We start from the raw sequence: 13,225 nt of genomic DNA, 5'->3' as shown, positions 1-13,225 counted from the left end.
AGGTTTAAACAACCAATACTGTGACATATTCAGGGGAACAACACAGTCAAATAAATAATTCATTTTATTCTTATGACAAAGTAGAGTGTAGTCCTTACTTGGAACATAAACAACTCTCTTCCAAATGCAGGAAAACACTGAGTATGGTGACTGGAGATGATGCATATCCTCTTCTGTTGCAGGAAACTGCGGTATTATCCCTGTGATGTAGCTCTAGAATATAGTGCACACAACATCCAAATATTGAATGTGGGTAATCTTAAACACATTTCAGCTGCAAGTTAACAAAAGGGCATTCTTTACTCACTTTTCAACATCCACTTCAACATGTTACAGGGTATGAGAGGATTGCATTAAGGGAGTAAAAGCAAATATGGTAGGAGCAAATAACAGAGATGGGGATGCTATTATTGGTGCTTTCCTCAGAGACACACTGTACTTGGCTCTCATCACTAAATCTGTGAATCCTTGTTCCCTCACACCACAATTGTATAACAAGTTACAAAGCTATAGAGGGGTTTGTAGGTTGGCTCAGAAAAAGAAAGCAGAGGGATGAGAGAGAGACCTCAATGTGGTAATCAAAATCAGTGCTGTCATTCGTTAGCACTCCGAGTGGGGACCTTGAGGATAACAAGCAATGGGGCAATGAGCAGAATGAAGGAGTGTGAAATGATATGGGAACATGAACAGACAGCAGCCCTGGCCATCCTCAAAGGGCCAGGACAACATGGCTGTCAACATCTATTTTGCTCCCATCATTAACACTATCACAGCATTAGCTTGAAGTCCCCTTGCAGCCTCATTTAATCTCAGAGCATTATGGGACCTGTTTGAGTTTGTACTGCACTTTACGTTACACTCTGCCCTTTAAAACAACAATTGCTTTTTTTGTTTTCCATCCTCAGGAATTGCTGGCACCCCGGTGGTCTTCAACGTGAATGGAGATGCTCCTGGTCGCTATGAAATCTACCAATACCAGATCATAAATAACACCACAGAATACAAGATCATTGGCCACTGGACAGATCAGCTCCACTTAGACGTATGGATATTTTAAATATGACCTAAAATATGTCTGAAAGATTGTATGCTTGACTTTTGTCATATTAAGAGTGCCAGAATGTTCATCAGATATGCCAAGTTTGGACTCGCAAAAGGTGAATTAGCTGCATCTTTTGATGATAAGTTTTGTTCAGAAAACCTTGACGGGCTCAGACACGCGGAAGGCGTCACGGTAACTGTCCCAAACCTACAAGAAAGTACAAAAAAACACTTCAACTGTAAAGACAAATGTTCAATGAATGGCCTGTGCTGTAGAAAGGTATTGAATAATAGAGCAATAACTCTTCATCAATTCAGACAAAAGCCAAAACAATCGTAAAATATACACTTAGGAGTTTATTCTCCTCTAAGAGTGCCAAAGCAGACTCGTAACCATTATATGTGACATTACATTACAGCAACTCTAACACTGGTACGTCTTTATTTACTGTAGTAGTTGTCACTGTTGTCAAAGATTATGCCGAATGCATCTTGCTTAGGCTGGGTTTTATAGGGCCACAGTCGACAGAATAATTATATTAATAATTAAGCATCCTCTTCCTGGTTGCTTTAAAAAGGTTTTACATAGAGGCTAACAAATGACTTAGTTCAATAAAAAAGTGTTGTACAGTATTGCCACAACTTTTCTCACAATTATGCCCATATACTGTAAGTAGGTCTCCAATAGAGTAAAAAGACATGTTTTTGCATTAATCCTGTTGATATTTGCAATCATTGCATGATACACTAATGCACCAGTTCCCTCTATAATGATATACACACATGCATAGAGCACAGAAGCTGTAGTTTCGCATGTGTTCAAAATGGGCTTGTTCTAAATGGAAAATTTTGAGAGGAACAATTGTATGAATAATTTTGTTGTTATGCATCATTTATAAATAAGCCCCCAGGCATTCTTATGTTCCTGACGCACATACTGTAGGTATGGCATGAGATCATTGCAGACATCGAGGTCCTGAGTTACTACTGCACACTGATCAACTTATCAGCATCACGTGCAGAGAGCTCCAAGGAAAATAACTCCACATGAAGTTGTTATTAAATCCAAAACCAATCATCCAGATGTTTATTTAAATTATTGAATGTTCCCTATCCCTTTAAACACCCTAACATTAATGAGGCATTTTAAGCAAACTGTGTTAGGATAACATTTTTTTTTTTAAATACCTTTCCGTATACTGCATACCGCATACTGCAGATACTGCATTGTTGAGACTGCAGCATAATGCAGACACTGTTTACTTATCTTTCCTCCAGTAAGTGCAACATTCCTTGGAAAAGATGAACAGTATCCTGTTGAGTTCTAATTTAATGAGTTTACACAATGATGTCTTGATAAAAAGACTGCAGCCTCCATGTGGTGAATATCCCATTTACAGTTAACAATCGATCATGCACTTATGTGTAAATTGATCTGCCAAGTGTTAATTGAATTGTGTCCTCATGCATTATGTACAACACTTTTTATTAAGTAGCTAGTGTAACAACATCTCCTCTTTTTGCTATACTGAAACTTACAGGTACTCTTTAAACCTGATTAGGAACTTGTGTGAACTTGTGTGATTGCATGGTAGTCATTCACCTTGTTTGGGTTTCAGGGGAGTGGGTATATAAGGAAAATAGTTTTAGCATGTTGAGGTGGAATAAGCTGGTAATTTCTGCCATATCCCCCTACTTTCTTATCAATTTCCCTCTAGACTAATGAGATGCAGTGGCCCGGTGAATCACAAGAAGTCCCGTCCTCTATATGCAGCCAACCCTGTCGTCCTGGGCAGCGCAAGAAGACCGTGAAGGGAATTCCATGTTGTTGGCACTGTGAGAATTGTGATGGTTACCAGTATCAGGCAGACACTTACACCTGCAAGATGTGCCGCTTTGACTTGCGGCCGAATGCGAACCACACTGGCTGCGATGCCATTCCCATTGTTAAGCTTGAGTGGAGCTCCCCTTGGGCAGTCATCCCTGTCCTCATCGCTGTCCTGGGCATCATGGCTACTGTGTTTGTGGTCGCCACGTTTATACGCTACAATGACACACCCATTGTTAAGGCATCGGGTCGAGAACTAAGCTATGTACTTCTGACAGGTATCTTTCTCTGCTATGCTACAACATTCCTTATGATCTCCACTCCTGATGTGGTTATATGCTCCCTGCGAAGGATTTTCCTGGGCCTGGGAATGAGTATAAGCTATGCAGCGCTGCTGACCAAGACAAATCGGATCTACAGGATTTTTGAGCAGGGCAAGATGTCGGTCAGTGCCCCTCGATTCATCTCTCCAGCCTCCCAGTTGGTCATCACATTCAGCCTGATATCAGTGCAGCTGCTGGGAGTGTGCATCTGGTTTGGTGTTGACCCATCACAAGCCATCATCGACTATGAGGATCAGCGCACAGCCAATCCTAAAATGGCCCGTGGTGTTCTGAAATGTGATATATCAGACCTCTCTCTCATCTGTCTGCTGGGTTACAGCATGCTCTTGATGGTCACGTGCACAGTTTACGCAATCAAGACAAGAGGCGTTCCGGAGACATTCAACGAGGCCAAGCCCATCGGCTTCACCATGTACACCACCTGCATCGTATGGCTTGCCTTCATTCCCATCTTCTTTGGGACCTCACAATCGGCAGAAAAGGTAAATGTTCCATTTCAAATGTTGTAAAAGCATAAAATAACTAACCAAGTACTGCCCCAATTTGTGCACCAATGTCAGCTAAACTTTCATCAATTGTACTTTAAAAAGTCAGTCTGGCATCGTTGAAAAATGCTCAATTCCCATACCGTGAATTTGATACCGGTTCTTGAATTACACATTATTTTTATATATATTTTTTGTTACCAATTTTTATAAAATGCATACAACAAAATGTAATTACAAAATTACACAATATTTTTTCCAGCTCCTTTACACCTGTGTGCTGCACTCTGTAATCATCCCTCTCAAAATACAACAGGTCTCACACACACACACACACATCTGTGCATGCATTATGTAGTGTTTTGCCTCTACTTGTAAAATAAGACTAATAAGCCAATCACAAGCATTATTAAATCTTGGTACAAGCATGCTGCATGCTTACTGGCTTTCTGTCGCTGATGAGATTATTTTCTTAACTACCTATTTAAGTAGTAGTATAACATGACAAGCCTTTTTTTGATACTCAATACTATGGAAGTGTCCAAGTTTGGTACCCGGCCCTAAATGGCAGCAAGTAAGTTAAATTCACTTGTGCGTGTTTGCGTTCAGTTTTCCATTTGGAATTCTTTTGTATTTCCTTTTTCCCCTCATTGTACCAAGAAAATGGCCACTCAAATCATGTTTGTTGAATAGCATCAGCCTCTTGTGTTTGTGGATTCTGAGACTGTTCATCAGGAGGTGATGAGCTTTGTGCTCCACTGTGGGGATTACAAGGCTTTTAGGGGTGTCTTGTGAGGATAATTCATTCACATCCAGTTGGTTGGATATGTTTTCTTTAATTGGGTTTCTGTGTACTACGTGTGCGTGTGTGTGTGTGTGTTTGATTCAGATTCACTGTGTGGAAATACCATGTAGATAATCACTGCATATTCAGGCACACAGCAAAAGATAACGTGGGTATATGAAGTAGCACTCATTTACTGTGGCTGTTTGTGTTTCTTGTCAGTTGAAAGGTTATCACAAATTACATCTTACAAGTACTAATTTTAAGGTTGCTCAACATGGATGTCCACTGAAAAGCAGAGAGGAAAGTCAAACACGGATAGCAATAGCAACATCAGTATGTGAATGTTATGGTATGGCACTACATAATGAACTAAAATAGCAGCACTGTGATAGCCAACAGGGTAACATAGTGTTTGTTGAAAGGCAGAGTAATGCATACCTTTTGATTGCCAACAGCATAAATGAGCATCTGTTAAAAGGCATCGTAATGCATAAGTGTACATGGACATTTGGTTCTAGCGCAGTAATTGTAAAGGCAAATTCCTAAACACCAAATGAATGCTGTGGGGAAGTTCTTAGGGCTCTCTTTTTCTCCTCAGTTTAACATAAATCTGTATATGAAGAACATTTTTCAGTTGCTCAAATACAGTACAATGTTATTCTTTCAAATCGCTAACTGTACTATGGCAGCCAATTGACAACATTTGAGAAATATAATTTGCACTTTTTTCTTGCTTTCAGTATCAGCCTGCCAAGTAACACAGGAACAAATAAGTCCTCATGAAGACAGAAATGGGAGAGCAAAACACAGAGTCATGTTTGCACAGCTGCCTGTTGTACTGTGTTGCTGGTGAACTGTGAAATGTGTTAACATAACATCATAGGTAGAAAGGAATATTCTATCATCTAGTTGATCATGCTATCTGGACAACTCTATTTAAGGTTATGAGGAGATATGTAAACACAGCCAGTGAGGAAACAGGCAGCCAACTGAAGAGCAGATGGAGGAACTAAGAGTAGAAATCATTTTTGGGCCAACAATCCAATCGCCGCTCACACAAATCGAAAAATTGTTATGTTGTTATCAAAAAGAATTAATGATGATTTTAATTTACACCATGAAAAACACCACAAACCATTAAGTATTAAAAATGACAGCCTATCAGGATTAAACATCATCCCGCAAACCTTTTTTATTTTCCAGTTTTCAGTGAAACAATTTCCTTTTATTTCCCCAGATGGATTGTATCCCGTTTATTCATTGTATAATGTCTTATGAACACACCATTAAATATGAATTCTTGTCTATTGTGACTACCCATGACATGTATTTACTTTATTATCATACTCATTCAGTAGCAAATTTATTGAAAGCATGATATTTTACGGCCTACAATGATCTGGTCCCTTTAAATGGTGTTACCATTCCAAAGAAACATTAAATGTATATGTAACCAAACCAAATTAGAAATAACCTTTTTCATAGCTGAACTTTTGACTTTCCTCGGTAAGAACAGCACAGGTGTTACTAATGGCATAAATGATGGCTTTCTTCTAGTCACGTATCCCAGTGCCCTATGTCAGTAAGCCAGCATGCACAATACCAGGACTCTGAAGCAGCCACTATAAATCAAACTCAGCCATCATTCATTTCATTATTTACACCTGCGTTTTTCCGTTTTCCTTTGTGACATGTTTTGCTAAAGAAACTATAGGCAATCTATTATGTACAAGGGCTTGGAGGAGCTGTGGAAGTGGGTTTCTGTCTGCATGCTTTGCATATATGTAGACTGCTCTGGCAGCTGCCTTGGCAAGGGATGTGATGCCCAATGACATAAAGGAGCAATACTGCTTTGAAGAAACTCCATAATAGCTGAGCCTTCTGAGGCTCTTGTGCCCAGCCCTGTTCTCTTGCTGTACCGATGGAGCAGATTGGCAATCATATTGGCGTGTCAGAGAAAATTTATGTCACTAGGGCCAATAGCAGTGGACAAGGGTCTTGGCTCCCCTTACACAGTGACTCCACTCTGTACTCCAGAGGGGTAGCAATATTGTTTCGAACTCACCACAGGCCACATGTAATCTCCTCAGGAGATTACAAAACTCCCCCTCCTTCACCAAGTACTGCTCACATTGCAGTATGTTGGAATACAATGCCCTATCACTTCCATTCTGCACCGACATCTTTATTTTCTTATTTTACATGGCCTTATGGAACTTAATTTGTGAAAGGCTTCCCTATTGTTAGTTTTTTTTAAACTCCATCAACATCATTGTCACTGTATGACATAGTATATAACAACAACACATATCAATGACTGTAAATGCAGATGGGTGTCTTGACAGCTCCTCAAAGGTGAAGCCAAAACTGGTGGCTGGCTGGCATGGGCCAAATGAAAAAAAATCAAAGTACTCATCAAACTCATTTTACCCCAAAGATGGTTACTTTCATTTGAGGTAGTTCTGATCACGCGGTTTGTTCAAATGTACATTCTTCTGCCGATTAACACTCGTCTGAAGAACAAATTTGGTGCTCACTCATTTGTCAATTTCACCATTTCCACATTCAGACATCAGCGTTGTGATGGTAGAAAGCCGTCCACCAGCTAAGCTAGCTCACAGGGCTTGTAAACCTATAATATGATAACGATAACGGTTCGACCACCAGAAAAAAAAGAAATCTGTACATCTTGAAACGTGAAGATAAATGTTGTGCAAGCAGACATAAAAACAACATATGAAATGACACCATGTTGGAAAGCATACTTCATAACTGTTGACGTGCTGGTGGTTCGGGCCCTGTGGGCTATTACCATGCCAAAAGATGAAAGAAGTCATTTGTGAAGTTTGCGAATATAATGTCAGACAAAACCTCAGGCAAATCTCTTTGAAGGATGTCTGCCAGCTGTTTCTACTGTACTCTTTTTCGCTTTTTGTTTATCAACTTCAGAAGGCCTCAGCATTGTACTCCAAGAAGCAAAGGCAGCTGTTCTGTTTTCTAATTGATGGTTTTTACATCAAAGTACTGTGAAAAGATGGAGTAATTCCAATTCATTGCTTTGATTATTCTTATAAAGAGAAATACACTTTTAAACTGTAGAAATCCTATTTCCCCTCACATTTCATGTGCATGTATCAATATCAAATAAGATCTACCTATTATATATTTACAGCCTGTGTGCTGACTCACCACATTCCCTACATACACAAATCAGAGAGTGACTGTGTCTGAGCCCTGGGATGATTATCATAGAAGGAAAACAATCACTTGCAGGCACTTTTAATATGCTGTAGGATGCTTCTCTCCGTTCCATAGCTGTTGCCTGGGGCTATCTATTGGCAACCCAGCTGTGAGCTGCATCTGTCACTGGCTTCAGAAGGCACACAATCCTTACACTGTTGTCTAAATCCTCAGGGTAAAAACAGATATACACACCGGTAACACTATTGAAGCTGTAACATTACGAATGGCCGCTGTTCTGACTTGGGTGCCTGGGTCTGTTTACCGACGATTCAGTAAACTGTCGTTAGCCTTCTTAGCACCGGAGTTAGGTGCTGACCGGGCTGGCTGCTAATTGGCTGAGGGCTGACTGCGGATGCGTGTCCCCAGGCTGGGGCTGTTGTCAGCTGTCATTCAGACTGAAGCCTTGCAGCGCTGGGAGAGTGAGGCAAACAGACTGGGGCGTGCTAGTTGGCTAAATTACCATTAGATTCATCGACTATCTATCCGGTAAGGTTACTGATGAATTTGTGGGTTAGCCCAGAGTTGTTAACCGTGGTCAAACCAATCATACTAAAAATAACTGAGTGTGTTGAATGAAGTCTTAATCCCTTGTTACCCACCAAGAATGAGCTAACGTTATAGACCAAGTATTTGCTACTTGTCAACCAGCATCTTTACAGTAGGCTACTTGTCAACCAGCATCTTTACAGTAGGCACAAAAGCACTTTTCCTCTTTGGCCCCCCTACAGGTTGGAAGGGGAACTGTCCATTACTGTTATTATCATTATTCCTATGTCTCATTCAAACCAAGGGGATAAGTGGGCGTCCACGAAATGTAGCTCCTATGGCGCCATTATAATGCTATAAAGCACCCACCCAACCGTAAACATTCCATTGTCTGTCATTCATTTTGGCGCCACTTTGACAGCAAATAACTTTAAATTTGAAGCGTTTAAAAAATTATGTTGTCCATTGTTCATTTCTTAAGAAACACGACAATGTATATAAGGCTCCATTACCTTGTAACTCGCGTTATGGCTCGGTAGCAGACGTTTTTGTAAAATTAAGCTAACGATTGTGTTATAACCACGCGACTTACTGTCGCATAGTTGATAAATCATCGTATTGTCAGGAGAAGCTTGCTGACAGTTTGGAATTACATGAGCTGTTTAGGTTTAATTACTAATGTCAACTAGCATTTTAGTTAGCATTAATTAGCCTGTGCCTATGTTATCTCCTTACATATACAGTACTTACACTTTCCCGTCATTCCGTCAATATTCGGAATGATTGAGATATTTCCGGGCACAGCTACCAGAAGACTTACAGCTGTGAGACAGGTTGCCCACGTCTCATCTACGTCGTCAAGCTCAGTTGGAGGCTGCGCAGTAACGCTCAGCCATCACGGGAAAAGTGCTTCTAATATCCTTCACTGGTCTCTGCCCAGAGCAACGGGATCTGTTGGTCCATTTCTTTAAGTGTCCATGATTCAAAGAAGTTAATGAACCACTGAAACAATTTTGGAAACATTATTTTAAGGTACAAAAGAATCTTTGGTGTTAGACTGATCCATGTTGAAATCAATCAAGATCAAGTAAAATCTTTGTGTATTCAATGACAAATCAATGCCGTCGTAGGAAAAAAAAAAAAAGTTGTACGTTTACTGAGTGTAACTATTGTCCATGTGGATCCTTTCCTATTTGGATGTTATATATATAGAACGCTCCATTGCGCACATGCATGGAGCGCTGGGAAAGACTCTGGACACATGGCAGAACATTGCTGAACTTTCGCAGGCGTTTGGTCCCTTGTCTTGTGTGTGTGTGTGTGTGTGTGTTTGTGTGTGTGTGTGTCCGTCTGTGTGTGTGTCTGTGTATTTCTGGTTCTGCGTGTGTTTTGTCTCCCTCCCTCCCGTCTTTCCTCTGTATTTGTTTTTATCTTCTTTTACATTATTTTTTGGGTCCTGCAGGACACGTTTTCCAGCTCACTGTATTGTTTGTTCCTTAAATCTATAAAAAATAATTAAACAATTTGTGAAAAAGAAAGAATAGAAGTTTGTATCAATTCGTGGGTCAAAAATGCCGTGATACAAACCAAATCATGGGTTTGGTGCATCGTTACAGCTCTAATATACTACCATCTTCACTTCTATTAGTCGTGTATCATGAATAAAAAAACGCAGCAAGGAAAGCAGAGCTCAAAAGTTATGAACCCAGCACACCAGAATATAAAAGAATATGAACAAAGGGTACTGTATGCATCACCATGTCTTATTATGTGTCACTGTTTGCTGTGCAATATTAGGTTCTTCTACATATGAAGCTTTGATTTACATGAAAATATTACCCTCTACTATCCATATATTACATAAGTCAGTGGTTCCCAATCTTTTCGGTGGGAGGTATCCCCGCAGCCTTGTCAGAACTCACATACCCAGTCACTGATTCCCAATGTATGTTCCAAACACTTGTATACATTTTATAAAAGTGGATATTGCTAATTGTTTTTTTCATACAATTGATGTGTCAATGTTGAGGTTGGTTTGGTCAGCAATCATACTAATAGTAGCCTACCAGACTACTATTACAATTTGGAGTGAAGCTGAATGTTTACACCACTTATCCATTCATGTTCCTTTCAGCTATTTGTTTTAGCCATTTCTCCATTACTTTAACCTAATCATTTGAATTGTTAAGTCTTTACTTTTGACTACTACTTCAAACATCTGTGCCTGCTTGCTAAGCTTTTACACACTAACATAACTGAAACATTGTTCAGGTGTTACAGTTGACTTACTGTTTTTAAGTGGACATATTTTCCAATCAAATCAAAATTTCTATTATTTTTGAATGAGTCGAGCTACTCTCCAATCACTGACTTTAGTAAGGCAGCATATGTCCTTTATGCAAGACTTTAAAAGCCTCAGTCTTTTGAAAGCAATACATTCTAAGTCATGACGTGCCCCAGAAACCATTCTTCTTCTTGCAGATTTATTGTAAAATTGGCTATTGGAATGACATATATAAATTCAATTTCCTAGACTTATTCAAACTTAGCAGGCTCTACAGTAAGTGCGCTCAGTTCATCCAGAGATTTTATAATGAGAACATCACTGTCCATCAGTCAGTGTAGCCTCAACAAATTATTCTGTCTGCTTGTGTCTCCGCTGTCTCTTCCATTATACAGATGTATATCCAGACCACAACCCTGACCATCTCCGTAAGCCTCAGTGCATCGGTCTCTCTGGGAATGCTCTACATGCCTAAGGTCTACGTGGTGCTCTTTCATCCAGAGCAGAATGTACCCAAGCGCAAGCGCAGCCTGAAGGCTGTGGTCACTGCAGCCACCATGTCCAACAAGTTCAACCCCAAAGGTGGCTTGAGGCCCAATGGAGAGGCCAAGTCTGAACTCTGTGAAAGTCTTGAAACGCAAGGTTGGTACCACGCCTAATGGATCAATAGAGAAAAGAAAGAATGAAATGTGTTCCAGTGGAACTCAACCAGGAGTTGAAATTTAGGCAGCTGCTTCTCTGTAAAATGATACCACTTAAATACACATGTCTGCTTGAAAATAACAAATTTCTGTTATGTGAACATAATTGATGGCAGTGTTATTTTTTGCACTTCAGCAGTTCAGGAAATTAAGCCTTACATGAGCATGCTAGAAATTAGGATGCCATTTCAGTGCCAACTAAAGTGATGTTATATCATAGTTTTTTTTGGAACATGAGCAATTGCAAATGACAAACAGAACTGTGGAAATAATTACAACTGAAAGGAGTGACTTCAACTAAGAGCGTCTAGCTAGCACAGCTTTGGGATTTTCCCGAATCCCCATAATGGAAGGTTGAACTAATTCTTATAGCCTGCAGCTTATCTATGTAATAAACACAACTCTTCTTAGATTAAGACAGATCTTGTATGTTCCACAAATTCTATATTGAAATACAAAAAAAAACTGTCTGTTTCCTGCATTCTGAATACATGAAACAGAACACATTGTTCCATTTTCACCAACTCTGACCACACTGGATTTGTGAATCAGGTGTGACAGGGTGCCCACACACTATTGTGATTTTGAAGGCCTCGGGAAACGGGTAGCTCAGTGTTGGGGAGAAAAAAGGATATATCAATCACCAAGATTAAGGGTATGAGTAGGCTGTGCTTGTGTGGGGGGCATGCTTAAATCCAATCAAGCAACCCCAAATGTTCTGATTACTGAAAGTCCTGATTGTATACTCTGACAGGCTGAACAGTGCAGAATGATGTGTATTAGGACTAAAAAAAATCTGCGCCCACACTTGCATCATTTAGTTTTTCTTAACCTCAGAATGGACTTGCTATGTCGCATCCTATTATTGAGCCCATTTATAGGTGCTGATTCTCTTGCTCTGGTTTGAACTGTGAATCTAACAACTGCTCTTTGTGCTTATGTGTCAGACTGTGTTGAGGGAGGGGAGCCTTGTGAGGGACTTTAGACTCTCAGGTAAACTTATTAGAAAATGACATTACCCTTTTATTATCTGTGACCACGCTTTTTCTGCTAATGTTTACCACGACACCCGTGCCTGCCTATATTATGCACAAAGCATCCCGTTTGCCCCTGGCTAAAATACATCACCCTGAATGATACAAGGCAGAAATCACGCCCTCACAAATCCACCTTTTAACTTGGGTAGATATTAGTTTGTGGTGATGTGAAACGGCCAATAAGCATGGAGCCTGTTAATGTGGGAAGATGACACCACTCTGCCTGAGTGCAGAAGACAAGCGATAGCTATGTGTCCCCTGTAATTTGTTTCCCTGTTGACAAAAGGAGGAATTTGTGGTAATGGGACGACGATGACAACAACAATAATAGTGAGCAGGAAAAGACAGATGGGTCTGCCAGCTCCAATTCTTTCTGGACCATCTATTCTTTATCTTGGCCTTGCAGCACATAAATATTCAAATAAGGTTCATTTATCAATGCTTCTCTTGGAAGAGATGCTTTGGATGAAATGGCGAGAACGCCGTCCCCATTCATACACCCAAACGTGGCACTGATAAATATACAGAAACATTTACCATTAGATGTCTCTCCTTTATAGCACTTTTTCCCTGGCTCTGGCTTTCAGCTGTCTTCTGATTGTATTCATACCCTCTGACATATTCAATCAGCCAAGGCTGCTGTGGGCAGATTGGCAGATTGGTAGTGTGATTACCACCACACCGAGCATGCTCACTGATGACAGATTTATTGAAATAAAGACGCACATTTTCACTCTTGACACCTGCACACAGACCGGTGTGTGCATAGGAGCATGACTGCACACATGCACACAGGTGCTGTAGTGTATGACAGTCATGTTTCACCAACATGTTGGGCATGTTGCTCTTACTGTGGTCTGCCCTCCGGTCATCTGTCTCATGTATTTTATTTACAGGAGATATAAAATTCCATTTTAACCATAGACCGTTAATATAAATGGACAGAGCATGAGTGACGTCACCCATTGGTTTGTGGAGATCAGAAATGA

General features: G+C 40.2%; 1 protein-coding gene across 2 annotated transcripts in view; it reads left to right on the top strand.

The window, feature by feature from the left end:
* LOC117947900 (metabotropic glutamate receptor 4-like) overlaps positions 1–13,225 on the top strand; it is a 183,845-nt gene that overhangs the window by 166,801 nt on the left and 3,819 nt on the right. The window contains exons 8-11 of one of the 2 annotated variants that reach the window (XM_034877261.1): positions 906–1,042; positions 2,760–3,695; positions 10,894–11,140; positions 12,147–12,192. In XM_034877261.1, coding sequence (XP_034733152.1) covers positions 906–1,042; positions 2,760–3,695; positions 10,894–11,140; positions 12,147–12,184 — 1,358 coding nt within the window. In that variant the 3' untranslated portion in view covers positions 12,185–12,192. The remainder of the gene's footprint in view (positions 1–905; positions 1,043–2,759; positions 3,696–10,893; positions 11,141–12,146; positions 12,193–13,225) is intronic. The other variant, XM_034877260.1, reaches the window with a different exon arrangement.

The sequence above is a fragment of the Etheostoma cragini genome, chromosome 7 (genome assembly GCF_013103735.1).
Source record: "Etheostoma cragini isolate CJK2018 chromosome 7, CSU_Ecrag_1.0, whole genome shotgun sequence".
NCBI lineage: Eukaryota > Metazoa > Chordata > Actinopteri > Perciformes > Percidae > Etheostoma > Etheostoma cragini.
The sequence above is the reverse complement of the archived record's forward strand: the minus strand, read 5'-3'. Positions and strand labels throughout refer to the sequence as shown.